This window comes from Prionailurus viverrinus, chromosome C1, assembly GCF_022837055.1.
Source record: "Prionailurus viverrinus isolate Anna chromosome C1, UM_Priviv_1.0, whole genome shotgun sequence".
NCBI classification, from domain to species: Eukaryota; Metazoa; Chordata; class Mammalia; order Carnivora; family Felidae; genus Prionailurus; species Prionailurus viverrinus.
Genome location: NC_062568.1, coordinates 193,019,981 through 193,047,065, shown reverse-complemented (window position 1 = coordinate 193,047,065; position 27,085 = coordinate 193,019,981). Strand labels below are relative to the sequence as shown.

The 27,085-nt window shown below is 44.2% G+C and overlaps 1 protein-coding gene, 1 long non-coding RNA gene and 4 other non-coding genes across 10 annotated transcripts in view; 1 reads left to right on the top strand and 5 right to left on the bottom strand.

Moving 5' to 3' along the window:
* The window catches only part of TRNAU1AP (tRNA selenocysteine 1 associated protein 1), a 30,270-nt gene extending 11,959 nt beyond the window's left edge, over nt 1-18,311 (top strand). For 4 of the 5 annotated variants that reach the window (XM_047869833.1, XM_047869836.1, XM_047869834.1 and 1 more), the window contains 6 exons: nt 2,923-3,054; nt 4,080-4,199; nt 8,731-8,893; nt 9,313-9,346; nt 14,088-14,156; nt 17,374-18,311. In XM_047869833.1, the coding sequence (XP_047725789.1) occupies nt 2,923-3,054; nt 4,080-4,199; nt 8,731-8,893; nt 9,313-9,346; nt 14,088-14,156; nt 17,374-17,510 (655 nt within the window). In that variant the 3' untranslated portion in view covers nt 17,511-18,311. The remainder of the gene's footprint in view (nt 1-2,922; nt 3,055-4,079; nt 4,200-8,730; nt 8,894-9,312; nt 9,347-14,087; nt 14,157-17,373) is intronic. The other variant, XM_047869835.1, reaches the window with a different exon arrangement.
* A 321-nt stretch (nt 18,312-18,632) lies between these two features.
* LOC125172172 (uncharacterized) lies at nt 18,633-21,517 on the bottom strand. Its single transcript, XR_007154623.1, has 5 exons — nt 21,235-21,517; nt 20,121-20,219; nt 19,754-19,831; nt 19,362-19,412; nt 18,633-18,759 (listed from the first exon to the last, which is right to left on the bottom strand). It is a non-coding gene; the product is annotated as an uncharacterized LOC125172172 (long non-coding RNA).
* On the bottom strand, nt 18,831-18,904 carry LOC125174294 (small nucleolar RNA SNORD99). The gene has a single exon (XR_007155406.1). It is a non-coding gene; the product is annotated as a small nucleolar RNA SNORD99 (small nucleolar RNA).
* LOC125174282 (small nucleolar RNA SNORA61) lies at nt 19,594-19,726 on the bottom strand. The gene has a single exon (XR_007155394.1). It is a non-coding gene; the product is annotated as a small nucleolar RNA SNORA61 (small nucleolar RNA).
* LOC125174278 (small nucleolar RNA SNORA44) lies at nt 19,957-20,087 on the bottom strand. Its single transcript, XR_007155392.1, has one exon. It is a non-coding gene; the product is annotated as a small nucleolar RNA SNORA44 (small nucleolar RNA).
* LOC125174263 (small nucleolar RNA SNORA16B/SNORA16A family) lies at nt 20,573-20,707 on the bottom strand. Its single transcript, XR_007155377.1, has one exon. It is a non-coding gene; the product is annotated as a small nucleolar RNA SNORA16B/SNORA16A family (small nucleolar RNA).
* Nucleotides 21,518-27,085: the final 5,568 nt, after the last annotated feature.

Sequence of the window (27,085 nt, the reverse complement as noted above, 5' to 3'; positions counted from 1 at the left end):
GTTCGAGCCCCGCGTCGGGCTCTGGGTTGATGGCTCAGAGCCTGGAGCCTGTTTCCGATTCTGTGACTCCCTCTCTCTCTGCCCCTCCCCCGTTCATGCTCTGTCTCTCTCTGTCCCAAAAATAAATAAACGTTGAAAAAAAAAATAAAAATAAAAAAAAAAATAAAAAAAATAAAACAATGTATCAAGAGTTTAAAAAAGATATGCACCCACTGACCCTGTAATTCTACTTTTCAGAATTTATTCATGGATGTATGCAAAGATTAGCCTCAAAAGTGTTCATTGAAATATTACATATAATGGGAAAAATTGGAGAAACCCCAGATAATCTAATAATTGAGAAGTGGTTTACGTGACAATATGTTTATTAATTGGAATACTGTGTATCCATTAATAAGTCATTGTAGCAAAATAGGACATGTCAAGACGTTGGTGATATGTTAAAAGTGAAAAAATGCTGGAAACAAAATGAGTTATACCCAAGTTTTGTAAATTCAAAACAAGAAGCCCAAGGGAAAAAAAAGAGACAAAAATATAACAGTGTTCATAGTGATTACTTTTGAGTGGCTGGGTTGTTGGTAATTTTATTTTTCTTTTGTCCTTTTGTGTATTCTAATTTTATTTTTTTATTTCTTAATATTTATTTATTTTTGAGAGAGAGAGAGAGAGACAGAGTGCGAGAGGGGGAGGGGCAGAGAGCAAGGGAGACACCGAATCTGAAGCAGGCTCCAGGCCCCAAGCTGTCAGCACAGAGCCTGACTCAGGGCTTGAACTCATGAACTGATATCATGACCTGAGCTGAGGTTAGATGCCCAACCTACTGAGCCACCGAGCTGCCCGTTGTATATTCTGATTTTAAAGAAGGAATATATATCATGCTTGAACTAAGAAAATAATAATGAGTTTACGTTTGATTTTTTCTTTTTTTAAGATTTTATTTTTAAGTAATCTGAACTTAAACTCATAGCCCAGAGATCAAGAGTCATATGCTCCACTGACTGATCCAGGCAGGTGCCCCTGATTTTTTCTTTTAATAATTTTTCTAGAACGGGGGGCCTAGGGTGGCTCACTCGGTGGAGCGTCCAGCTCTTGATTTTGACTCAGGTCATGATCCCTAGGTCGTGGGATTGAGCCCCAACATCGGGCTCCATGCTGAGTGTGGAACCTACTTGGGATTGTCTCTCTCTCCCTCTCTCCCCCTTTCTCCTTCCCCCCTCTCCCGTTTGTGCTCTCTCTAGACTAGACTAGACTAGAATAGAATAGAGTAGTTTATAGCAGCACTATCAATAATAGCCAAAGTATGGAAAGAGCCCAAATGTCCATCGATGGATGAATGGGTAAGGAAAATGTGGTGTATATATATATATATATATATATATATATATATATATACACATACACACACACACACACACACACACACACACACACACAATAGAGTATTACTCGGCGATCAAAAAGAATGCAGTCTTGCTATTTGCAACTATGTGGATGGAACTGGAGGGTATTATGCTAAGCGAAATTAGTCAGAGAAAGACAAAAATCATATGGCTTCACTCATATGAGGGCTTTAAGAGACAAAACAGATGAACATAAGGGAAGGAAAACAAAAATAATATAAGAACAGGGAGGGGGACAAAACAGAAGAGACTCATAAATATGGCGAACAAACTGAGGGTTACTGGAGGGGTTGTGGGAGGGGGGATGGGCTAAATGGGTAAGGGGCACTAAGGAATCTACTCCTGAAATCGTTGCACTATATGCTAACTAATTTGGATGTAAATTAAAAAAAAAAAAAAAGGAATGACTATTAAAAAAAAGAATAAAATAAAGGCATCTGGATGGCTCAGCTGGTTAAGGGCCCAACTCTTGGTTTTGGCTCAGGTCATGATCTGTTTGTGAGATCAAGCCCCATGCTGGACTCTAGGCTTAGAACTTGCTTGGGATTCTCTTTCTCTCTCTCTCTGCCCCTCCCCTACGCTTGCACACCACCCCCCCTCAAAATAAATAAACTTAAAATATATATATTTAAAATAAGAGGTTGACAAGATGTGGCCTGACTTGTGTCACCTGCAAGCTAAAAATGGTTTTTATACTTCTAAAGGATTGTGAAAACAGAAAAAGCAACAGAGACCATAGGTGCCCCACCAAGCTTAAAACTTTTATTGTCTGGCACTTTACAGGAAAAATTTGCTGACACACATTCTAAAAGTTAGGGGATTTCATCCTAGCTGGGGTTTCAGGCTTTAGGACATAAGGTCCAGTTCTCATTCTCTTTCACTATTTCAACTAAAAATATGCAGTGAGGGGCACCTAGAGCACACAGTTTTTGATCTTGGGGTCATGAATTCGAACCCCATGTTGGGCATAGAAATTACTTAAAAAGGGGAGCCTGAGTGGCTCAGTCGGTTAAGCGTCTGACTTCGGCTCAGGTCATGATCTCACAGTTCGTGAGTTCAAGCCCCACGTTGGGCTCTGGGCTGACAGCTCGGAGCCTGGAGCCTGCTTTGGATTCTGTGTCTCCCCCTGTCTGCCCCTCCGCTGCTTGCACTCTGTCTCTTGCATTGTCTCAAAAATAAATAAAAACATTAAAAAAATTTTTTTTGCAAAGAAATTACTTTACAAAAATGCAGTGAATACAGAATGTGTAGATTTCTCCTTTGAGATCCTCTGACCGGGTCTCCCCATCTGCACTCAAAGCCAAACAGGCTTTGTTCAGTGAGTAAGGGACTTGGGACAGGGGGCTGCTTCCATAACTCTTCTGCCAGGGCTGCCAAATGCAACAAATTCAGACCTGGTTAAGGGCCCATCAGATGTGCTGTTCCCTCAGAAGGCCCGGGAGGTTTTCCTAGAATGGGCCAAAAGAGCTTGTTAGAACAAAGGTTTTGGTGATTGTCTCTGAATCTTGTTCTCTCCTCTCAGCCCTGAGTACTCCCTGTTTGTGGGGGACCTGACCCCAGACGTGGATGACGGCATGCTGTATGAATTCTTCGTCAAAGTCTACCCCTCCTGTCGGGGAGGCAAGGTGGTTTTGGACCAGACAGGCGTGTCTAAGTAAGACCTCATTGGTTACTGATGCCTACCCCGTTCCAGCATTTGTGTTTTGGATGGAAATGTTAGAGCAAGGCCGTGGAGCATGGTGGTTAAGAGCATAGGCTCTGGAGCTGGACGTTCTGGTGTGAACCCTCACTCCAATACTGGCTGGGGATAATGTGGTAAACAAGTCACCGAAGCTCTGACCCTGTTTCCTCATCTGTGAAACAGATGCTGATTGATAGTATCTGTTCATAGGGCTGATGTCAGAGTTACATAATGTGATATAAATAAAGCAATAGGATAGGCTTTGTAGGTGTTTGCCATTTTATTTATTAGTGTTACTTCAAAAGTGGAAAAACCTCAAGAAAGGCTTATTCTTGATCAGAGTAATAGTTATAAGCATGAGGTTGAGTTACAAGCTTGGGACCTAGATCTGAATCCTGATTCTCCAGTGATGTCAGGTAAGTTATGAACCCCTCTGACCTCAGTTCCCTCCTCAGTAAAATGCAGATACCACCATTATCTAATCGTTGGGCCGTTTGATGAGACGCTCAGCAAGGTGCTGGGAAATAAAAAGTGCTCATGAAATGTTCACTATCATTCATTGATCCCCCAAGTAGAATATGAGTCCAGCACAGCAAGAACCTTGTCTGCTTAGGACTGCTGAGCCCCAGTGCCTAACACCGTACCTGGCCAACGGGGCAGACGCAGGAAGTATTTGCTCAGTGAACTTCTACGGCTGTTACTACTACCATACTGATGATAATAGTATTTCCAGTAGATTGGGTGGGAGGCCTCTGTTTGGGAAGGAGCCCCATCAGTGAAGGCGTGGAGGGGAACGGTGAGCTAAAGTAGGGATTCCCCCAGATCTCAGGATCCTCCAGCGCTGGAATCTTGAATTGTTCTACCTACAGCATGCCTCCACTGATGGGGATCTCATCCCTTCCTACAGAGTTTGAGGGACTCTCTCTCTTTTCTGTTTTTAAACTTTACCTTCATCACATTTGTGATCTAAATAGTGTGTCTGCTTTTGTTTCCTACAGGGGCTATGGTTTTGTGAAATTCACAGATGAACTGGAACAGAAGCGAGCTCTGACTGAGTGCCAGGGAGCAGTCGGCTTAGGGTCTAAACCAGTTCGGCTGAGTGTGGCAATCCCCAAAGCGTGAGTCGTGCACTGGCGGGAAGGTAGAGAGCCTCTGGACTGATGCCAGCCTGGACGCTCCTCATCTGCTTGGTGATGATGGGAGCTTCTGCATGCTGGACGTGAGACTGCAGGGAGGCATGGTTTAGGTCACAGATAATGAGTGCCTGTTACTTGCTAGGCTGTGTTCTGGGCATTGGAGATGAAGGGACATAACCCTGCCCCTCCAGAAGCTTACAGTTGGGAGAGAGCTCTGACTGGTGAAGGCACATACATTCAGACATGGCCGGTAGCAGTGCTGGGAAAGCAGTTGGGCTCTGCATTCTCCCATGTGCTTGCTCTTTGCCCCGTAGTGTCACCATTAGAGATTTATCCACAGAACTGAAGAGAATTGAGCAGAAGGAAAGATATTATACCCAATTTTAACTATGGGAATAGCTAAGAGGGAATGATCCTAAACACTACAGAATATTATGTACATCACTATCATACCTGTCATGCCAGTCAGAGAGCCCTTCTTCCCTTACAACTCCAAGCAGGTTTTTCACTCAGAAGACAACTGCTCTCTGCATAGAATCTTCTATCCTTTGGCCAAAGCAGTGGTTCTCAACTGGGGACAATTTCATCCCACAGCGGGACATTGGCAACACCTGGAGACAATTTTGGTTGTCACAACTTGTCGGGGAGGACATCTAATGAGTGGAGGCCCGGGATGCTACTAAATGTCGCACAATGCACAGGCCGGCCCCACCCGAAAGACTTGTCTGCCTTGCCCCCAAGTCAATAATGTGAAGGCTGAGGAACTCTATGCCATGAGTGGCAGAATGGCTACATTCTTGGGGCAGAACTTCCAAATGGCCAGGTTTTTCTGTCTTTTTTTTTTTTTTTTTTCCATTGGGTTCTAGTCCTAGGCTGCCAGTTTTTCTTCCTTCCTTCCTCCCTTCCTCCCTTCCTCCCTTCCTTTCTTTCTTTCTTTCTTTCTTTCTTTCTTTCTTTCTTTCTTTCTTTTTAATGTTTATTTACTTTTGAGAGAGACAGAGACAGAGTGTGAGGCAGGGAGGAGCAGAGACGGAGACAGACTCTAAGTAGGCTCCAGGCTCTGAGCTATCAGCATAGAGCCTGACGCAGGGTTTGAACTCATGAACAGGCGATCATGATGTGAACCGAAGTCAGACGCCTAACCGACTGAGCCACCCAGGTGCCCTTCTCTCTTTCTTTCTTTTCTTTTTTTTTTTTAATGTTTTATTTATTTTTGAGAAAGCCTAAGTTGGGGAGGGGCGGAGAGTGAGAGACAGGATCTGAAGGGGCTCTGTGCTGACAGCAGTGACTCCATGTGAGGCTTGAACTCATGAACCATGAGATCATGACCTGAGCCAAAGTTGAGCACTAACCGACCGAGCCACCAGGGTGCCCCTAAATGGCAAGGTTTTTCAAAGCAGCAAAAGATTTGGAGGTTCTTTGTAGCTTAACTGTATTTAATACATGGAAGATCAGTTTGAGTAATTTCCCCTCAAAATGTTATTCTATACTATATAAAACATTACAGAAAATATTTAAAAGAAATTTCCTCATTATCCTAAAATGACTAATTATGATTTCTGACTTCCAAAGTTTACTTATTTATTTTGAGAGAGAAAGAGAGCTCTTGCGAGGGAGGGGCAGAGAGAGAGAAAGAGAGAATTCCAAGCAGGCTCTGAGCCACCATTGTAGAGCCGGATGAAGGGCTCAAGCCCAAGAACCACGGCCCATGACCTGAGCCGAAACCAAGAGTTGGATGCTTAACGAACTGAGCCACCCAGGCACCCAGTGTTTATTCATTTTTTAAAAATATTTATTTATTTATTTATTTTGAGAGAGAGAGAGAGAGAGAGAGTATGTGCATGCCCACGAGGCAGTGGGGGGAGGGGCAGAGGGAGAGAGAGAGGATCTTAAGCTGGCTCCATGCCCAGCTTGGAGCCTGACATGGGACTTGATCTCACAACCATCAGATCATGACCTGAGTTGAGATCAAGAGTCAGATGCTTAACCAACTGAGCCATGCAGTCACCCCTCTTTATTCATTTTTAATTACAGTAACAGTGCTCATTCTTTTTCCCCCAGTTTCCCTCATATACACATTCCCTTTCCGACATAGCTCTACAATCCTCACCATAATATTTTTTTTTATTTAAAAAAAAAAATTTTTTTTTTAATGTTTATTTATTTTTGAGACAGAGAGACAGAGCATGAATGGGGGAGGGGCAGAGAGAGAGGGAGACACAGAATCGGAAGCAGGCTCCAGGCTCTGAGCCATCAGCCCAGAGCCTGATGCCGGGCTCGAACTCACGAACCGTGAGATCGTGCCCTGAGCTGAAGTCGGACGCTCAACCAACTGAGCCACCCAGGCGCCCCCTCACCATAATATTTTTAATAGCTTCAGGGTATCTTGACCATATATTCTGCCTCAAGGTTCCTCAGATGTTGACGTTGTTGGTTGTTTCTGACGTGTTACCATTTATTCAGTCAACAATAACGAGTTCCTACAACTCTGCGGGCCCTGACCTAGACTTTGGAGTTGTAGCTATAAACAAGAAAAAGAAAGTGCCTTCTGCAAGGAGGTTATGTTCTGTTCCATTTCCTGGCTGATTATTGTCAGAGTTTGGGGCCTGCCTCTAGGGAGGCGCCATCAAGCACTGGGAATTGAGGGTGGTAAGGGTTCTCTTTGAGAATTCATCTGTAAGAGCTGAGTGTGGAGAAACAGAGCACAAGTGTACAGACCCAGGCCAGGGAGATGACCTTCAATTATGTGAATATATCAGGAGGGTGGCAGACTCCTTGGAAACGTGTCAGGGTAGTCACGGAGGGGAGCATTAGCAGTTTCCAGCCTCACGCCGGGCAGGGAGAGGAAGTCTCTGCCACTAGACTTCATCCGGCCACCCCATCAGGAGGTGATGCTAAGGTGGTCAGACATGGAGTTGTCTAACTGCTCTAGCCGAGTCCTGCTCACCAAGCAGATGTTGCACTCGAAAACAACTCGCGCTCATTCAGACTTTGAGCACTTGTGGTTCCTGTGACAGGATTGCCGTGGTAGTTCACCTCCTGCTTATGACTTGGTTTCCTCTCTGGCTTCACTGTGGAGATACAATACCCTAATCATGAGGACGTGAGTGCATTCCACGCCACGTGGCAGTTACAGTTCTCCTTATAAGCCAGCCAGCGGGTGGTGTGGGCCTCTGCCCCCTGCGTATTTGGTGTGCACTTATGAGTCTGGCTCTCAGGAGTGTGATGACTCTGGAAGCACATTGCCATGTTGTTCTTTTGATTCCTCCCACCTCGGACTGCTGGTCATACCCCAGGCCTGTCTCCTAAGCCTACTCACACATGATTGTGTATATTTTTGAGAGCAGTGGATCCTTGTCAAGCTTGACATTCTGTCTTTGGTTAGCAGTGGCTAGGGTAGCCATGCAAGCAGGAGAAGAAAGCTGCCCACTGAGCCTGGGCCTCAGCCCTGATTTGTGAGTGCAGGATATAGGAGCCTGGCAAGATGTCTTACATCTGTCAGAACAGGTACTGTAGGTAACAGTGTGGTGTTCAGAGCATGAGCCTTGGAGCTGAATTTGGCTCCAGTCCTAGGTGTGGCCTTGGGTAAATCACTTAATCTTTTAGAGGCTCAGTATTCTCATCTGTATAATGGGAAAAATACATAATAGCTCTGCCAAAGGGTTGTGTGAGACTTAAGATAGGAGACTGTATATGAAAAACAATGGGCCCACATCCTGAGTACCTACTCCGTAATGGTAGCTGTGACTGCAGTGGTGCCGCTAAGCCTACTGGACCTTCTGGAACACTTGTTTTGTGTGTGTGTGGAGGAGAGGTGATTAGCATTTTGTAGTTGACAAGCTTCTTGGATCATCCTAAATCCAGATTTTCCAGGCCTTGTTCACCTGAGCCTTTGTGGGTGGCAAAAAAACCAGCCCCCCAAGATCTTGGTAAGAGGACAAGTCAGTACTGACAAGATTTGATAAGAGAGACAAACCTAACCATTAAAACTCCTGACTGTAGGGGCACCTGGGTGGCTCAGTCGGTTAAGGTTTGATTCTTGGTTTGAGCTCAGTTTTTGATGTCACAGTTTCATAAGTTCGAGTCCCCCTGTCAGGCTCTGTGCTGGCAGTGTGGAGCCTGCTTGGGATTCTCTCTTTTCCCTCTCTCTCTGTCCCTGCCCGACTCGTGCTCGCTCGCTCTCTCTCTCTCTCTCAAAATAAATAAATAAACTTAAAAAAAAAAAATTAAAAGCAAAAACAAAACTCCTGACTATAAAGCCTGGGCTCTGAAGCCAGAGTGCTGGGGTGTGGATCTCCTATTAGCTATGTGGCTTTGGACAAATGATGTGGCCTGTATGTACCTCAATTTCCTCATCTAAAATAGGAATAATGTATTGTTCTTACATAAGGTTGTCGTGGGTTTTGAATGAGTTGATCTGCAGAAAGCACTTAGAACAGCCCCTGGCCACGTAGTAAGAGTTATGGAAACGTTTGTCTACATTTGTTTCTTTCGGCTTCTTTCTTCATTTAAGGAGCCGCGTGAAGCCAGTGGAATATAGTCAGATGTACAGTTACAGCTACAACCAGTATTACCAGCAGTACCAGAACTACTACGCCCAGTGGGGCTATGACCAGAACACAGGCAGCTACAGCTACAGCTACCCCCAGTATGGCTACACACAGAGCACCATGCAGGTAACTATGGTTCAGCAGACCTGGTCCTCTTGGGTATGTTGTCCTCCAGGGATCGGTAAGGGTGGCAGCTTGGACTTTAGAAAATATGGGAAAGAGGCAGCAACCGAGTTCCTCTTGTTAAAAATAAGGCCTCCCAGGGGCGCCTGGGTGGCTCAGTCGGTTGAGCGTCCGACTTTGGCTCAGGTCATGATCTCACGGTTTGTGAGTTTGAGCCCCACGTTGGGCTCTGTGCTGACAGCTCGGAGCCTGGAGCCTGCTTCAGATTCTGTGTCTCCTCTCTCTGCCCCTCCCCACTTGTGCTCTGTCTCTCTCTGTCTCAAAAATAAATAAATAAATGTTAAAGAAAAAAAAAAAAAGGCCTCCTGGCCTTGGGCCAGGAGTTCACGCTGCTTCTCATCCCCTCTCTGGTCTCTTGGCAGACATACGAAGAAGTCGGGGACGACGCATTGGAAGGTAAGAAAGGAGTTTGCTCACCCCTTCCTCTGTCCTCTGTCAGCTGTTGCCAGGTGACCGCCCTGTGGCTGACACTGTGCCTGTAGCTAGATGCTGAGGAGTGCGATGTGGAGTGTGCTCTTGAGGAGACTGACTTTTAGTGAGAGAACTAGTGCTTGCGTAATTAGAGTAAGAACTGAGTGTGTCCCCCAGCGGTGTCTGTGCAGGTCCCAGAGAGCCTGGAGGGAACAGCTCAACAGGAGAGAGAGCTGGTCACTCCCTAGACGTGGGCCATTCGGTCCCCAGATGCAGTTCTCCAGCAAAACTATTGCCTTGTATTTGTTTGATAATTTGTAAAATTCACTTTTTATTTCATGTTTTAATTTTTCTATATATTTCACATTACATTTTTTCCTCATTTTTTTTTTAAGTTTATTTATTTATTTACATAATCTCTACCCCCAACATGGGGCTCGAACTCACGACCCTGTGATCAGGAGTTGCACACTCCACTGACTGACCCACAAGGCACCCCTCTCATTTTCAAGTAATAGTTACTTACCATTGAAAATTTGGAAACTATAGTAACATATTGATGAAGAAACTGAAAATCACCCCCATTTGCGACATAGTAATAGCCATTATTATTTTTTAATTAAAAGCATTTATTGGGGCACCTGGGTGTCTCAGTCACTTAAGCATGACTTCGGCTCGGGTCATGATCTCGTCATGGCTCCCGGGTTCAAGCCCTGCATCGCACTCTGTGCTGACGGCTCAGAGCTTGGAGCCTGCTTCGGATTCTGTGTCTCCCTCTCTCACTGTCCCTCCCCTGTTCACACTCTTTCTCTCAAAAATTAATAAACATTAAAAAAAAGCATTTATTGTAATTTTTACTGAATTTAACAAGAAAAAGGAAAGTAAAACTGAAGGAATTGCTAACCTGCAAAACTTTTCAAGGGAAATATTAGTAATTAAAGGATTCTCTAAGGCTTGAAAAAGTTATGAAAAAAAGTTTTTCAACATGTTTCTGAACAGATGTTAAGGTTTTTTGGGTTTTTTTTTTAAGTTTATTTATTTATTTTGAGTGCTCGCTTCAGCAGCACATATACTATTTATTTATTTTGAGAGAGACAGACACAGTTCGAGTGGGGGAGGAGCAGAGAGAGAGGGAGAGACAGAGAATACGAAGCCACGAGAGAACACCGACTGAGCCACCCAGGCACCCCTAGACAGATGTTGAGTTTTAAAGAAGTAAAACTCTTCTGGGTGGCTCAGTTGGTTAAGCGTCCAACTTCTGCTCAGGTCATGATCTTGCAGTTTCCAGGTTTGAGCTCATACTCTGTTTCTCTCTGTCTCTCAAAAATAAATGAATGTTAAAAAAAAAAGTATACAGTCCAATATAGTTTTTTTAAAGTTGTATTTGTTTACTTAAAGCACAAGTGGGGGTTGGGGTGGGCAGTAGTCACAAAGTTGTGCTATCGTCACCACTAATTCCAAAAGAAACTCTGCGGCCATTAGCAGTCACTCTCCATGTGCCGGCCCCCTCCAGTCCCTGCCAGCCACTCATCTACTTTCTGTCTGTCTGGATTTACCTATTCTGGGTTTTGTTGTTGTTGTTGTTGTTTTAATTTTTTTAATTTAAATAAATTTAATTTTTTAAATTTACATCCAAGTCAGCATATAGTGCAACAGTGATTTCAGGAGTAGAGTCCTTAGTGCCCCTTATCCATTTAGCCCATCCCCCCTCCCACAACCCCTCCAGTAACCCTCTGTTTGTTCTCCATATTTAGGGTCCCTTATATTTTGTTCCCCTCCCTGTTTTTAATTTTTTTTTCATGTTTTTATTTTATTTTGAGAGAGAGACACAGTGTGAGTGGGGAAGGGGCAGAGAGAGAAGGAGACAGAATCCGAAGCAGGCTTCAGGCTGTGAGCTGTCAGCACAGAGCCTAATGTGGGGCTTGAACTCACGGACTGTGAGATCATGGCCTGAGCCGAAGCCGAACGCCCAACCGACTGAGCCACCCAGGTGCCCCCCCACTCCCATTTTTATATTATTTTTGCTTCCATTCCCTTGTGTTCATCTGTTCTGTGTCTTAAAGTCTTCATATGAGTGAAGTCATGTGATATATGTCTTTCTCTAATTTTGCTTAGCATAGTACTGTCTAGTTCCATCCACGTAGTTCTGAATGGCAAGATTTCATTCTTTTTGATTGCCGAGTGATACTCCATTGTATATATATACCACATCTTTATCCGTTCATCCATCGATGGACATTAGGGCTCTTTCCATACTTTGGCTATTGTTGAGAGTGCTGCTATAAACATCGGGGTGCATGTGTCCCTTCAAAACAGCATACCTGTATCCTTTGGATAAATACCTAGTAGTACAATTCCTGAGTTGTAGGGTAGTTCTATTTTTAATTTTTTGAGGAACCTCCATACTGTTTTCCAGAGTGGCTACACCAGTTTGCATTCCCACCAGCAGTGCAAAAGAGATCCTCTCTCTCCGCATCCTCGCCAACATCTGTTGTTGCCTGAGTTGTTCATGTTAGCCATTCTGACAGGTGTGAGGTGGTATCTCATTGTGGTTTTGATTTGTATTTCCCTGATGAGGAGTGATGTTTAGCATTTTTTCATGTGTCGGTTGGCCATCTGGATGTCTTCTTTGGAGAAGTGTCTATTCATGTCTTTTGCCTATTTCTTCACTGGATTATTTGTTTTTTGGGTGTTGAGTTTGATAAGTTCTTTATAGATTTTGGATACTAACCCTTTATCCGATATGTTGTTTGCAAATATCTTCTCCCATTCTGTCAGTTGCCTTTTAGTTTTGCTGGTTGTTTCCTTTGCTGTACAGAAGCTTTTTATTTTGAGGAGGTCCCAGTAGTTCATTTTTGCTTTTGTTTCCCTGGCCTCTGGAGATGTGTTGAGTAAGAAGTTGCTTCAGCTAAGATCAAAGAGGTTTTTGCCTGCTTTCTCCTCGAGGATTCTGATGGATTCCTGTCTTACATTTAGGTCTTTCATCCATTTTGAGTTTATTTTTGTGTATGGGGTGAGAAAGTGGTCCAGGTTCATTTTTCTGCATGTTGCTGTCCAGTTTTCCCAGCTTCCTACTTGCTGAAGAGGCCGTCTTTATTCCGTTGGATATTCTTTCCTGCTTTGTCAAAGATTAGTTGGCCATACGTTTGTGGGTCCATTTCTGGGTTCTCTATTCTGTTCCACTGATCTGAGTGTCTCTTCTTGTGCCAGTACCATACTGTCTTGATGATTACAGCTTTGTAATACAGCTTGAACTCCGAAATTTTTTATTTTTTATTTTTATTTATTTTTTTATGTAATAGACTGTAGGTTTTTTTTTTTCAATATATGAAACTTATTGTCCAATTGGTTTCCATACAACACCCAGTGCTCATCCCAAAAGGTGCCCTCCTCAATACCCATCACCCACCCTCCCCTCCCTCCCACCCCCCATCAACCTTCAGTTTGTTCTGTTTTTAAGAGTCTCTTATGCTTTGGCTCTCTCCCACTCTAACCTCTTTTTTTTTTCCTTCCCCTCCCCCATGGGTTTCTGTTAAGTTTCTCAGGATTCACGTAAGAGTGAAAACATGGTATCTGCCTTTCTCTGTATGGCTTATTTCACTTAGCATAACGCTCTCCAGTTCCATCCATGTTGCTACAAAGGGCCATATTTCATTCTTTCTCATTGCCACGTAGTACTCCATTGTGTATATAAACCACAATTTCTTTATCCATTCATCAGTTGATGGACATTTAGGCTCTTTCCATAATTTGGCTATTATTGAGAGTGCTGCTATAAACATTGGGGTACAAGTGCCCCTGTGCATCAGCACTCCTGTATCCCTTGGGTAAATTCCTAGCAGTGCTATTGCTGGGTCATAGGGTAGGTCTATTTTTAATTTTTTGAGGAACCTCCACACTGTTTTCTAGAGTGGCTGCACCAATTTGCATTCCCACCAGCAGTGCAAGAGGGTTCCCGTTTCTCCACATCCTCTTTAACAAATGGTGCTGGGAGAACTGGACAGCAACATGCAGAAGATTGAAACTAGACCACTTTCTCAAACCATTCACAGAAGTCCAAATTTTTTTAAATGTTGATTCATTTTTGAGAGAGAGAGCATGAACAGGGGAGGGGCAGAGGGAGAGGGAGATATAGAATCTGAACCAGGCTCCAGGCTCTGAGCCGTCAGCACAGAGCCCGATGCGGGGCTCGAACCCACAAACTGAGAGATCATGACCTGAGCTGAAGTCAGACGCTTAACAGACTAAGCCACCCAGGTGCCCCCCCCCTTTTTTTAATTGGGCTTCATGCCCAGTGTGGGGCTTGAACTCACAACCCTGAGATTAAGAGAGATGTGCTGTACCCACTGTGCCAGCACATTTTAAATAAATGGAATTATGTATAATGTGTGGGCCTTTGTGAATGGCTTCTTTCACTTAGCATAGTGTTTTCAAGGTTTGTCCATGTTGTAGCATGTGCCATTATTTCATTTTTTATAGCCAAATAATATTCCATTGTGTAGATACCCATTCGTTTTGTTGATAGACATTTGGGTTCTTTCCACTTTTAGTATTATGAATATACTACTAAAGAACATTCATGTATAAGTTTTTGTATGGACAGAGAAAAGTTTTAATTACCTAGGGATGAAATTGCTGGATCATACGGCAAACTCTGTATTTAATCATTGGAGGAACTGCCAAACTTTTCTGAAAAGGCTGCAGCATTTTCTGTTCTCACCAACAGCTTATGAGGCTTCCAGTTTCTCCACATCCTCACCAGTGATTGTTACTCTTTTTCATTACAGCCACACTGGTGAGTTTCAAGTGATATCTCTTTGTGGTTTTGGTTTGCACTTTCCTAATGGCTAATGCTTTGTGCATCTTTGTATGCTTATTGACTGTGTGTGTGTAGATCTTTGGAGAAATATCTAGACAAGTCCTTTGTCCATTTTTAAGTTGGGTTGTCTTTGTATGTAGCCGTGCCAGAGTTTTTCATATTCTGTTCTGGATTCCAGTTCCTTGTCAGACTTAAGATTTGCAAATTATCCCATTCCATGACTGTCTCTACTTTCTTGATAATGTCCTTGGAAGCACAAAAGTTAATTTCCATGAAGTTCAATTTATTATTTTTTTTGTTTGTGCTTAAGTGCTGTTATATAAAAGGCATTGTTTGTTTACACCTGTTTTCTTCTAAGAGTTTATAGTTTCAGCTCTTATATTTAGGTCTTTGATCCGTGTTTAGTTAATTCTTGTTTAAGTAAGTTCTTAATTCTTAAGAGTCTAGCTTTATTCTTTTGTCTGGTTATCCAGTTGTCCCAGCACCATGTGTTGAAAAACTATTCTTTACCATTCAGTGGTCTGCTACCCTTTTAGAAGACGAATTCACTATAAATGTACAGGTTGCATTTGGACTCTCAAATCTTATTCCATTGATCTATATGCTTATCTTTCAGCCACTTCCACAGTTTTGTTTTTTTTTTTTTACTGTTACTTTGTAGTAAGTTTTGAAGTGGCAAAGTCCTTGAACTTTCTTTTTCAAGATGGTTTTGGCTATTCTAGATCCTTTGCATTTTTTTTTAATTAAAAAATTTTGTAATGTTTATTTTTGAGAGAAAGAGCATGAGTCGGGGAGGGACAGTGAGAGAGGGAGACACAGAATCCAAAGCTGGCTCCAGGCTCCAGCTGTCAGCACAGATTCTGACCATGGGGCTTGAACTCATGAACTGTGAGATCATGACTTGAGTCGAAGTCGGACGCTTAACTGACTGAGCCACCCAAGTGTGCCTCCTTTGCATTTCCATCTACATTTTATGAGCCTCTCAATGTCTGCAAAACAAGGCAGCTGATTTTTATAGGGATTACACTGAACAATTTGGGGAGTATTGCTGTCTAAAAACAATATTGTGTCCCAGTCCAAGTACATGGGATGTCTATTTACTTAGGTCTTCTTTAATGTCTCTAATTGTAAAATAAGTGTCGTAATGAATGTGTGTTTGTGTATGTGCATTTTATTGTATTTGTGTGTGTGTGTGTGTGTGTGTGTGCGCCTTTTAAACCAACACAAGATGGCAAGGAAAAGTATAAAATGTTACCAGTCATAGTGATTAAGGAATTTTTTGTAACTTCTTTTATTACAGAAAAGTATGTAAAACAAGCATATAGTTTAATATGTAATTATAAAGCAATTGCTTGTGAAACCTTTATTCAGGGCAATAAAACATTGCCAGCCTCCAGAAACTATCCTTCCCCTAATCACAACCCTGCTAGGGGAAACTACTGTATTGATTTTCTCTTTGTAATCACCTAGATATGCATCCTTAAATAATATGGTTTAGTTTTGCCTGTTTTTTTTTTTTTTTTTTAATTTTTTTTTTCAACGTTTATTTATTTTTGGGATAGAGAGAGACAGAGCATGAACGGGGGAAGGGCAGAGAGAGAGGGAGACACAGAATCAGAAACAGGCTCCAGGCTCTGAGCCATCAGCCCAGAGCCTGACGCGGGGCTCGAACTCACAGACCGCGAGATCGTGACCTGGCTGAAGCCGGACGCTTAACCGACTGCGCCACCAGGCCCCCCAAGTTTTGCCTGTTTTTAACTTCATGTAATGCAGCTGTACTATAGATGCGTCTTGCTTTTTTCATTCAACACTATTTTTTTTGACAATTTAAACCTTTTTAAAGTTTATTTTGAGAGAGTGTGAGTGGGGGAGGGGTAGAGAAAGAGGGAGAACCCCCAAACAGGCTCCCCACTGCCAGCAGAGAGTGCAATGCAGGGCCCAAATCCACAAACCATGAGATCATGCCCTGAGCCAAAATCAGGAGTTGGACACTCAACCAACTGAGCCATCCAGCCACCCCATAAACTTTATTTTTTAATGTTTATTATTTTGAGAGAAAAAGCATGAGCCTGGGGAGGGGCACAGAGAGAGGAGGAAAGAGAGAATCCTAAGCAGGCTCCACACTGTCAGCACAGAGCCCGACACGGGGCTTAAGCCCATGAACTGTGAGATCATGACATGAACTGATATCAAGAGTCAGATGCTTGGGGTGCTTGGGTGCTCAGTCAGTTGAGTATGACTTCAGCTCAGGTCATGATCTCACAGTTCTCGAGTGCTGACAGCTGAGTCCGGAGCCTGCTTCAGATTCTGTCTCCCCTTTCTCTCTGCCCCTCCCCCGCACACGCTTTCTCATAATTTTTTTTTTTTTTTTAATATATGAAGTTTATTGTCAAATTGGTTTCCATACAACACCCAATGCTCATCCCAAAAGGTGCCCTCCTCAATACCCATCACCCACCCTCCCCTCCCTCCCACCCCCCATCAGCCCTCAGTTCTCAGTTTTTAAGAGTCTCTTATGCTTTGGCTCTCTCCCACTCTAACCTCTTTTTTTTTTCCTTCCCCTCCCCCATGGGTTCCTGTTAAGTTTAAATTTTTTTTTTAATTAAAAAAAATTAAAAAGTCAGATGCTTTAACCGACTGAGCCACCGAGACACCCCTCGCCTTTTTTAATGAAATTCCAGTATGGTTAGCAGTGTTATTAGTTTCAGGTGTACTGTGTAGTGATTTCAACAATTCTGTACAATCCTCAGTGCTCATTGTTGTAAATGTATAACAGAGTCACCGTTTGTGAGATCCAATCAAGTTGTATGCAGCTGAGGTTCATTTTCACGGCTGTGTAATGTTCCCTTTTAACAACAGTGCTTTGGATTTAGTAATTTTGATCAGATTTCCAGAACCCAAAATTGAAAGACCACTCCAGGAAAGCCAGCGCACAGGAAGGCCAGAGATGAGGAGGAATAACAGCCGCCATTATCGGAGTACTGACTACATGTTCCATTCTCTAAGTAGGTTCTATTTTCATCCTCAGAGGAAGCCTGCAAGACAGTGGTATCCACCCCTGTGAGGCATGAGGGACTCTGACCGAGGGTAGGGAACTTCCTGAGGAAGGAGGAAGTCCTGGCAGTTGGGAACAGAGTCCAAGTCTCCCAGAGCTTCTCTTGGCGCTCGGAACCCACCCTTGCTTTTCTTGCAGACCCCATGCCGCAGTTGGATGTGACGGAGGCCAACAAGGAGTTCATGGAGCAGAGTGAGGAGCTGTATGATGCACTCATGGACTGTCACTGGCAGCCCCTGGACACAGTCTCTTCAGAGATCCCTGCCATGATGTAGTCAGGACAAAGGACAAACAGAAACGGACTGTGATGGAGATAAGAGACTCCTTTTTAACGAAAGTATTGGAAGAACTTTTACCTTTTTGGAAACGTTTTGTAAGATTTTAGTAACCAACTATTCTGATTATGACTCTTCTTGCACCACCACTCCCTTCGACAGCCTTTTGAGTTTGAAAACCAAGGTGCCGTTAAACAAGGTTTTCCAATTTGTCTTTGAACAATTGTTCCAGGTAGGGTTATGTACACTCTTGGAGGGAAGAATTTGGAGTCATTAATGAAGTGGAGCGTAGGATTTATTCAACCCAGGAGCCTTTTTCCGGTGACACTATATCCTTACCCCCTGTGAAGTCAGAATGCATGAATTACCTGCTGTTATGCCAAATGATGGGCAACGTTGATCTTCCATTTCAAGTACCCTTTGTCCCCATCCCCCACGCTTAAGTTTCGTGGCTAGGGCAGATTGAAGTTCCTTAGACATTCCAGCTGGGAAAGAAGCTGTGTGGCCTGTGTGGTAGGAAGTCATGGAGCCAGCTACATCTAGACTAAAAGGCTCAAGAGTTAGGGCATGCTCCAAGGGCAGGTCTGACTTTGAGGTTTAAGCCATGGTTGAACATTACTGACATCTGTGTGCCTAGCTGGTTCCTTTTTTTTAACTTTCTATATATTTTTAATAATTTACATCCACCTGGCCTGTTTCTTTACCTTAATTTCATTTAACAGATGTGAGTCCTCTTACACAGATCTCCAGCACCCATGTGGAAGTCTGGTTTTATACTAAAAATCTCCCATTTTATTCCTACTTTTCTGTTAGTGGCTCAGTTGGTTTTGGTTTGAAAGTCTAACTCTTGGTTTTGACTCATGGGATCGAGCCCTGAGCCCTGCACTGGGCTCCGTGGAGCCTAAGATTCTCTCCCTCTAATAAACATTTTTTTAGGGAACACCAGTCTTAGGCTCAGCCTGAATTTTCAGGCTTACTGAAGGAGACATTTATATAAATGGGAAGTTACAGAACTCATCATATTATCCTTTAATTAAAAAAAAGGATAAAAAATAAAGAGTTTAACGCTGTAATGGGGAATAACCAGCAGCTTGAGGGACATCAAGAATATGGACACAAGCATACTTTAAGTCTTTTATTGGTCACTTACATACCACATGCCAGCATAAGCAGAAATACAGAGGTCATGGTTTTCCACTGAAAATAACCTGTTGTCTTTTAGCTTGCCTCTTCCCATAAGGTCTGTCTCCTGAAAAGGAAGTGTATGCCAGTGTGTTACTATTCCCCCAATTAATTAATGCCACCCAGACATTTTCCCCAAACTGGTCTCAGTCCCATATCCGCATTTATCATCCATAGATGTCCACTCAGATTAGGTTTCATCCTGGACCAGTCAGCCTAACAAAACATACCCTGAACTAGATGAACTACTTGTTTCTGCCCAACCCATCTCCCACACTTCCAGGAAAGGGGCCAGTACGTTCCCATGGTTTGAGGTTTCCCCAAACCTCAGAGCAGGAGCTCAAACCACGACTGCACATTCAACGCAATCAGCCTCTGCTGCTGAAGGTGCAGGGCTTTGGCATCTGGTACTTACTTTCTACTCACAGCACGTTGTGCTCTTCCTGGCCTTCCAACAGGATAGGCAAATCTAACAGACCAAATCACACCAAACATTTTTCTCTTCTGGCCATGAACAGCTAATAGGTGTAAGTGATGTAGTATTAAAAAGCTAAGACTTTCTTTCATACAGGCCTAGGCTGCCTCATGATTCACTACACTAAGGGTTTACAACACTCCACTGCTTGGCGCTGCAAGGAAGCTACAGTGAAGTTTAGGTAGCCAACTTACCCAACTATAGATCCATAATCACAGATAAGGACAGCTTTACTGGTAACAGATCTTAAAAAAAAAACAAAAGACAGGACACTCTCAACCAAGAGGCAAGAAGGACATTCATGTTGATCAAATTCAGAAGTATTAAGTCAGCCATCACTACAACTGCCCAGACCTTCACTTACATCCTCCCTTTAAGCCTAAGATTATCCCATTTTACAGGGGAGGAGATCAAAGAGAATTCAAATCTTGTTTGAAACTAGCCTCCAATCTATATACCAGACGATAAGCACTGGGAGGCTAGTTTCAGTGTTCTTTTTCCTCCTTTTACGACCACCAAGACCAGTGTTCAGATCCGATGGGAAAGGGAACCGGAGGGTCAGGATGTCTTCAACATCTAACTTTACCTTATCTAAAGCACAGCAACAACCTGGTAACTTCAGATTCTTCAGTAGCAGATACTGCCAGGACACTTGGGGAGCAACCTGCAGAAAAAAGGGTGAAAGCTCTAAACGAAAAAGTTGATCGAAACACCCATCTACCATCTACGTGGTAGTTTATGGAAAACACCCGGACTCACTTAGAAGGCTTCCAGCCCAGGTCCCAAGCCGTTTATAGGAAAGGCGAGTGGCAGCTGCAGGTATTATGTTGACCTGTGCTGTCAAAGTCTCTCCAGGTTGCTCTCGCATGCAGTTGGAGATCCCATGGCCACAACCGGCCACAGCCCTTGGAAACATGCTGTACTGACCCGCCAGGCAGTTCCCAGAAACCTACCGGGTCCTGAGATGGTGGTGTTCCATCACAGTCATGACCACAGAATCCTCACCAGAAAGCTCAACCTCAGAGTCCTCCTGGAATCTTCATCTGGCACAACTAAGACAAGAACACAGTTGTCCTGAATGACATTGTTCCCTTCTGGTCTTGACAATCAAAATGTTTGGCTTTTGACCCTGGTACTTATGCCTTAAGCTTTTCAGGGCAGTGACCCAAAGCACTGTTAAGATCTGTGCCACTTGCCACTGGATTTTCCCAGCACACATGTCCAACCCATTCCCACTGCCTGCCCCTCCATACTTGCTCTTCATCTCAGCAATCTACTTCTCAGAAGTTTTATTCTAGCAACTCTATGCAAGACCCATCAACAGAGCATTTCTGTTGGCCTCTGGAAACCTGTCTATTGTAGTAAAGGATTCCACCTATACCGGAGAAATGGCAGGTACGATGGGAATTGTCTTTTCCTGATATGTTGCAGATCAGTTACAGCAAACAGAACGGCGACCGTCAAGGAAAACTGTCACTCTGGGCTCCTTTTTGACCACAGCAGCTATGTGGAAGCAGCTGCAGCTTCGATAAGGGCCACAGGGCAATTTAGGTCTCAGGACCGCCACAAATCCTGTCCAACCCTCAGACTCCCCTAAATCCTGTACACTATTGCATAACTGAAATTCACCTACTGAGACATGCTGGAGACCAAATAAGAGAACAGATATCCTACTACCAGGTCCCAACTTCCTCTTCATTTTTGTTATGTACCAGTGTTTTGTCTCATTTAATCTTTACAGGACCATTTTATCATCCGTTTTACGGACAGGTTTAAATTAAGCTATTTACTGAAAGTCGCCAATCAGTGTAGAAAAGCCACACAACTGGAATTTAAAATAGGTTCTAAGGACTCGAACTCCAAAAATCCCTTTTTATCCACCTGCATGAATTCCTTAACATGTCCTGCAGCCAGATAACAGGTAAAGTCACTTCCCCAAGGTCGCCCAATAAGTAGCTGTAATGGGCCGTTTCCGATCCCGCTGACACCACCACGCGGCGTCTCCCTAGTTAGGCCACTACAGGCCCAAGACTGCCCCGCACCCCGCTGCCTGGCCGCGTTACTCACCCGTCACAGCGCGGGCCGAGGCGGGAGCAGGCGCGGCCCTCTCGGGGTCCGGCCCCTCTCATCGCGCATGCGGCCGACCAGGCCTTCTGGACCTCGGTCCCAGCAGGCCGGGAGGCCCGGCAATTGAGAGCCGCGCTTAACATCCCTCAGCCTCGGGAGGCAGCCCGGGCGAGTGAGGGGCCGGTGGCGGCCAAGCTACAGTAGGGTAAGTGGAAGAATGTGCGTGACTTGCAGCAGGTCGGAGACAGCGACACACGACTACTCCCGCACGGCGGCTGGGAAAAGGGACGTCGGAGCGTTGGGAGAGGGCTTTTATAGGCCTCGCCCTTGGCGGCCGCGCCCGACCACTGCGGCAACGCGCCCGCGCAGACCTCTGGGAGTTGTAGTCCGTCTGCCCTCAGGCACCGGGAGGCGCGTCAGGCTCTGAGTTCTAAGCGCGTGCGGAGTCGCTGCCTTCTTGCCGGGGGAAGAGAGCAGCCTTCCGCCCGTGTTCCGCACTGGCTGAACGTCTGGGACTCCGCCCTGGGCTCACAAATGAAGCCGACTCGCTATTCCCGCTGGAGCTCAGACATCCAAAGTCGGGAAATGACGCGGTGAGCTGCGTCAGGGCTCGGCTCCGACCGCGGCGGGCCGACCGAGGAGCAGCCACCGGATGGGTGTGGAGAGGCGCTCGGCGAGCTCTTCTGGGGGCGAGGCTTTTTGGGAGGGTTTCTCAGCAAGGAAGACGCGACCGATTTACTCAGAAGATGAATGCATTATTTGTTCATTTTCCGCTAATAGATAAGTAACTTTGCCGAGCACTTACACAGATTATCTCAACTAGTTTCCCCAACAACCCTGTGTGTAGGTTTGTAGTTATGCCCTTTTTACAGATCAGAAAACTGAGGGATGCATCACCCAGGTAACTAACGAGGGAAGGGCCTGAATCCACGAGTCCACGGCAGAGACCACGCTCAGAATCGCTGTGCCATGTACATGTTTTGTCCATGGAATGAATAAACGTCAATGTAAAAACAAGAAGTTGTCAAGAATTAAATACGTGTTCTGTGCTTACTTTATTCGTTAATTTTTATCCTTAATATACTCATTAAAAAGGAGGTACTACTATTGTTCTCATTTAATAGAGAAAACAACAGACTGTAAGGGGGCAAGAAACTTCCTGGTGACTTCCAAATGAGTTTCTCCAGCCTTACTTTTCTGAGCTCCAGACCTTATATCCTGCAGCGTCCCCGAACTTCTACACTTGGCTATCTAATAAATAGGCTTCTCAGAACATAGCCTTTCCTCCTCCACACCTGCTCTTCCCAATCTCAGCAAATCCTTGGAGTGATCCTGGACTCCTCTTTCTCTATCATCCCACTTACAATCCATCAGCAAATCCTACATTCTCCACCTTTGAGATGTGACAGGAATCTGACCATTTCTTACCACCTCCACTGATGCTATCATTGCCGGCTGACAATCACAGTAGCCTCCTAATTAGTCTCCCTGATTCTACCATTCTCCCCTATAGTCTGGTCTCAACAACCAGCCAATGGTGTGTAAAGAACACAAGGTTTTCATTTTGATGAAGTCTAGCATGTCCATTTGCTTTCTTTTATGCTTTGTGCTTTCTGTGTCCTATTTTAAAACTCTTTGCCTAACTTAAAAGTGTTAAAGGGGCGCCTGGGTGGCGCAGTCGGTTAAGCGTCCGACTTCAGCCAGGTCACGATCTCGCGGTCCGGGAGTTCAAGCCCCGCGTCAGGCTCTGGGCTGATGGCTCAGAGCCTGGAGCCTGTTTCCGATTCTGTGTCTCCCTCTCTCTCTGCCCCTCCCCCGTTCATGCTCTGTCTCTCTCTGTCCCAAAATAAATAAACGTTAAAAAAAAAAAAATTAAAAAAAAAAAGTGTTAAAGATTTTCCCCTCTGTTTTCATCTGGAAGTTTAAGAGTCTTAGCTCTTACAGTTAGATCTAGGATTCATTTTTTAGTTAATTTTTTGTGTATGGTGTAAGAGTCAAAGTTTGCTTATTTACTGCATATGGCTCTCCAGTTGTTCCATCTTCATTTGTTGAAAAAGATTATCCATCTAATTGGTTTGACACCTTTGTAAAAATCAGTTAACCGTATGTGTAGGTCTGTTTCTGTACTCAATACTACACTGTCCGGATTACTGTAGCTTTTTAATAAGTTTTGAAATAGGGTACTATAAGTCATGCAACTTTGTTCTTTTTCAAAATTGTTTCAGCTGTTCAGTCTTTGCATTTCCATGTAAATTTTAGTATCAGCTAATTTTGTATTTTTTCTAATGTTTATTTTTCAGAGAGCGTGCTTGCATACATGGGAGAGGGGCAGAGAGAGAGGGAGACAGAAGATCTGAAGTGACCTCTGTACTGACAGCAGAGAGTGCAATGCGGGGCTTGAACAGATCATGACTCGAGCCCCTAATTTGTATTTTTTAAAAACCCTACTGGCTGGAGGGTGCCTGGATGGCTCAGGCCGTTGAGCATTGGACCCTTGATTTTGGCTCAGGTCATGATCCCAGGGTCATGAGATCAAGCCCCAAATCAGGCTCTGTGCTGAGTGTGGAGCCTAAGATTCTCTCTCTCTCTCTCTCTCTCTCTCTCTTTCTCTCTCCCTTTCTCCCTCCCTCCCTCTGCCCTCTCCTCCTCTTCCATGCTCTCTAAAATATAAAAATAAAAAATAAAAGCCTACTGGGATTTGGTTGGAATTGCATTGAATCTGTAGACTTAATTTGGGGAGAACTGACAACAATCTTTTTTTTTTTTATATTTATTTATTTTTGGGAAAGTGCAAGCAAGGGAGGGGCAGAAGAGGGGGACAGAAGATCCAAAGTGGACTCTGTGCTGACAGGCTGACAGCAGCGAGCCCCATGTGGGGCTTGACTCAAGAACAATGACCTGAAGTTGGACGCTCAACTGACTGAGCCATTCAGGTGCCCCTGACAACAATCTTGAGTCCTCTCATCCATGAGTATGGTATACCTCTCCATTTATTTAAGTCATCTTTAATTTTTCTCAACAGTGTTTTTTTTTTGTTTTGTTTTGTTTTGTTTTTTTAAATTTTTTTGGGGGGACAGAGAGAGACAGAGCATGAACGGGGGAGGGGCAGAGAGAGAGGGAGACACAGAATCGGAAACAGGCTCCAGGCTCTGAGCCATCAGCCCAGAGCCTGACGCGGGGCTCGAACTCCCGGACCGCGAGATCGTGACCTGGCTGAAGTCGGACGCTTAACTGACTGCGCCACCCAGGCGCCCCTCTCAACAGTGTTTTTTAATTTTCAGTGTACAGATCTTATGTATCTTTTGTCAAATTTATCCCTAAGTCTTTCATATTTCTGATGCCGGCATTTTTGTCAATTTCAAATTCTAAATGGTCATTGCTAGTATATATAGAATTAATTTTTGCATATTAACTTATATCCTTGCTAAACTCCTGTATTAGTTTTGGCACCTCTTTTGTAAGTTCCTTAAGATTTTTCACAAGTCTGTGAATAAAAAGACAGGTTTACTTCTTCCTTTTCCAACCTGGATATCTTTTCTTTCTTTTTCTTGCCTTTTAATATTGGCTAGGACCTCCAGTACAATATTGAATTAATAAGTTACATTTCATCAAAATTAAAACTCTCAGCAGGGGGGCCACCTGAGTGGCTCAGTTGGTTGAGTGTCTGACTTTGGCTCAGGTCATGATCTCATGGTTCATGGGTTTGAGCCCCACATCAGCCTCTGTGCTGACAGCGTGGAGCCTGCTTCAGATTCTCCGTCTTGTTCTCTCTCTGCTCCTCCCCCCACCCCTTAAAAAAGTAGACATTTAAAAATTTCAAAAAAGTAACTCTCAGGCGGGGGGACAGTTAGGAGAGAATTAAAAACGGACATGGGGAAACTTTTTGGCATGATACATGGTTGTGGTAATGGTTTCATGGATGTACATGTGCATCAAAACTCATCACATTGTACACTATAATATGTACAGTTTACTGTGTGCAAATTATGCCTCAATAAAGATGTAAAAATAAAAACCATAACCAAGAAAAAATTTACGTCCTATTATTCACCTGCTCAAAAATCTCCACTGATTTTGCAACACATTTGGAATAAAAGCTGAAGTCCCATAATGGCCTCTGAAGCCACATGATTTGGCTCCTCCTCCTCTCTGCCCTCATCACCCACCACTTGCTCCCTCATTCATTCTGCTCGCTTTTCTCAGCCTCTCTGCTCTGCTTGTAGCATCATTGCCTGATCTCACCTCAGGGCCTTTGCTCTTGCTGTTCTTCTTGCCTGGAACTATCCTCTCTGGATATCAGAGACAACCACACTACTCATTCCTTCACTTTATGTAACCTCCTCAGGACACCCTATTTTGATATAGCTACCCTGCCACCCTTTAAGCTATTGTTCTGCTTGATTGTTATTTATGGCACTTATTGCCTCTTGACATCACATTATACATGGGTTTATTTTCTGTCTTCCCCATTACAATGTGAGCTGCCAATAACAGGAATTGTGTCTTTTTATCTTCACTGCTATATAAGTGCCTGGTATATAAGAGACAGCACTTATTGAAACAATTAGTAAGTAAATGAATGAATTAATTAATGAAACTTGGCCAAGGCCACATAGCTAGTAAGTGGCAGTTGGAACTAAAACCTAGATCTATCTCATGTAAATGTGCATAACTTACCTGCTATGTTATACAGTTCCTCCGTGACTACTTCATGAGGTGGGCACCGTGATTTGCCTTACTTAGCAGAAGGGGAAGCAGGGGATGGGGAATCACTTTCCTCACCCCTAATCACATAGTCTATGGCAAGGTCAGCTGACATCTGGACTCTGGTGCTAGGTGCAGAGGTCAGGCACATGACCCCATCCCACAGCAGGAGTGTCCAGGAGAGGAAGTTCAAAGAGTCCAATGCTGACAGTGCACTGCCCATGTGTGCTAACCACAAAGCCTTCTGGCAATGTTGGGTTCAAACTGCATTTCAAGCTGTTTCATGCCTCTTTGCCTTTGCCCAGATGCCCCTGCCTGGAGTGCCCTTCCTCTTTGACCTCCCCAGCTCCTACTTGTCCTTGGGGACTCAACTTCAGCATCACCTCCTGCATGACGTCTTCTCTGAGCCTGTAGCTCCCTGAGCCCAGCCCTACTGTGGGATTTGACTGACTGAATTAATGAATAAATAGCACTTACCTGCTTTTATTCATTCATTAAGCCATAAATATTTACTGAGTTCCTGTTTTGTGCCAAGCACTGAGGATACAATCATAGATCACTGCCTTCAAGTAACCTAGGAGGGAGACAGCACAGTGGACAAAAGGGCAAGTGACCTCATTGGCCAGGTGGTGAGAGGCTTCTTGAGGACAGGGATCTAATCTAAGGTATGAAGTAGGAGTTAGCCCTTTGAAGAGAGAGAGTGTGTTCCTGGCAGAGGGTTGAGAAGAGGAAAGATGTTCAGTATGGCTGGAGCTCAGAGTACCAGTGGTGGGTAAAGAAGGGGCTTAAGGGCTGGGGTGCCTGGGTGACTCAGTTGGTTAATTGTCAGACTCTTGGTTTCAGCTCAGGTGATGATCTTATGGTTCCTGGTCCAGGTTTGTGGTCCAGGTTCCGCACGGTCAGCACAGAGCCTACTTGGGATTCTCCCTCTTTCTCTCTGCCCCTCTCCCACCCTCTCAAGCACATGTGCAAGCATGTATGTGGTGGGGGGCACTCTCTGTGTGTCAAAATAAACTTTAAAAAAGGAGGAAGAGAGAGAAGAGGAGAGAAGAGGAGTGGGAGGAGAGGGAGGAGGGGGAGGAGGAGGAGGCTGGTGCATCCATAGAGATCTGACACAAAAATAATTTTCCTTCTGAACAGAGGTGGG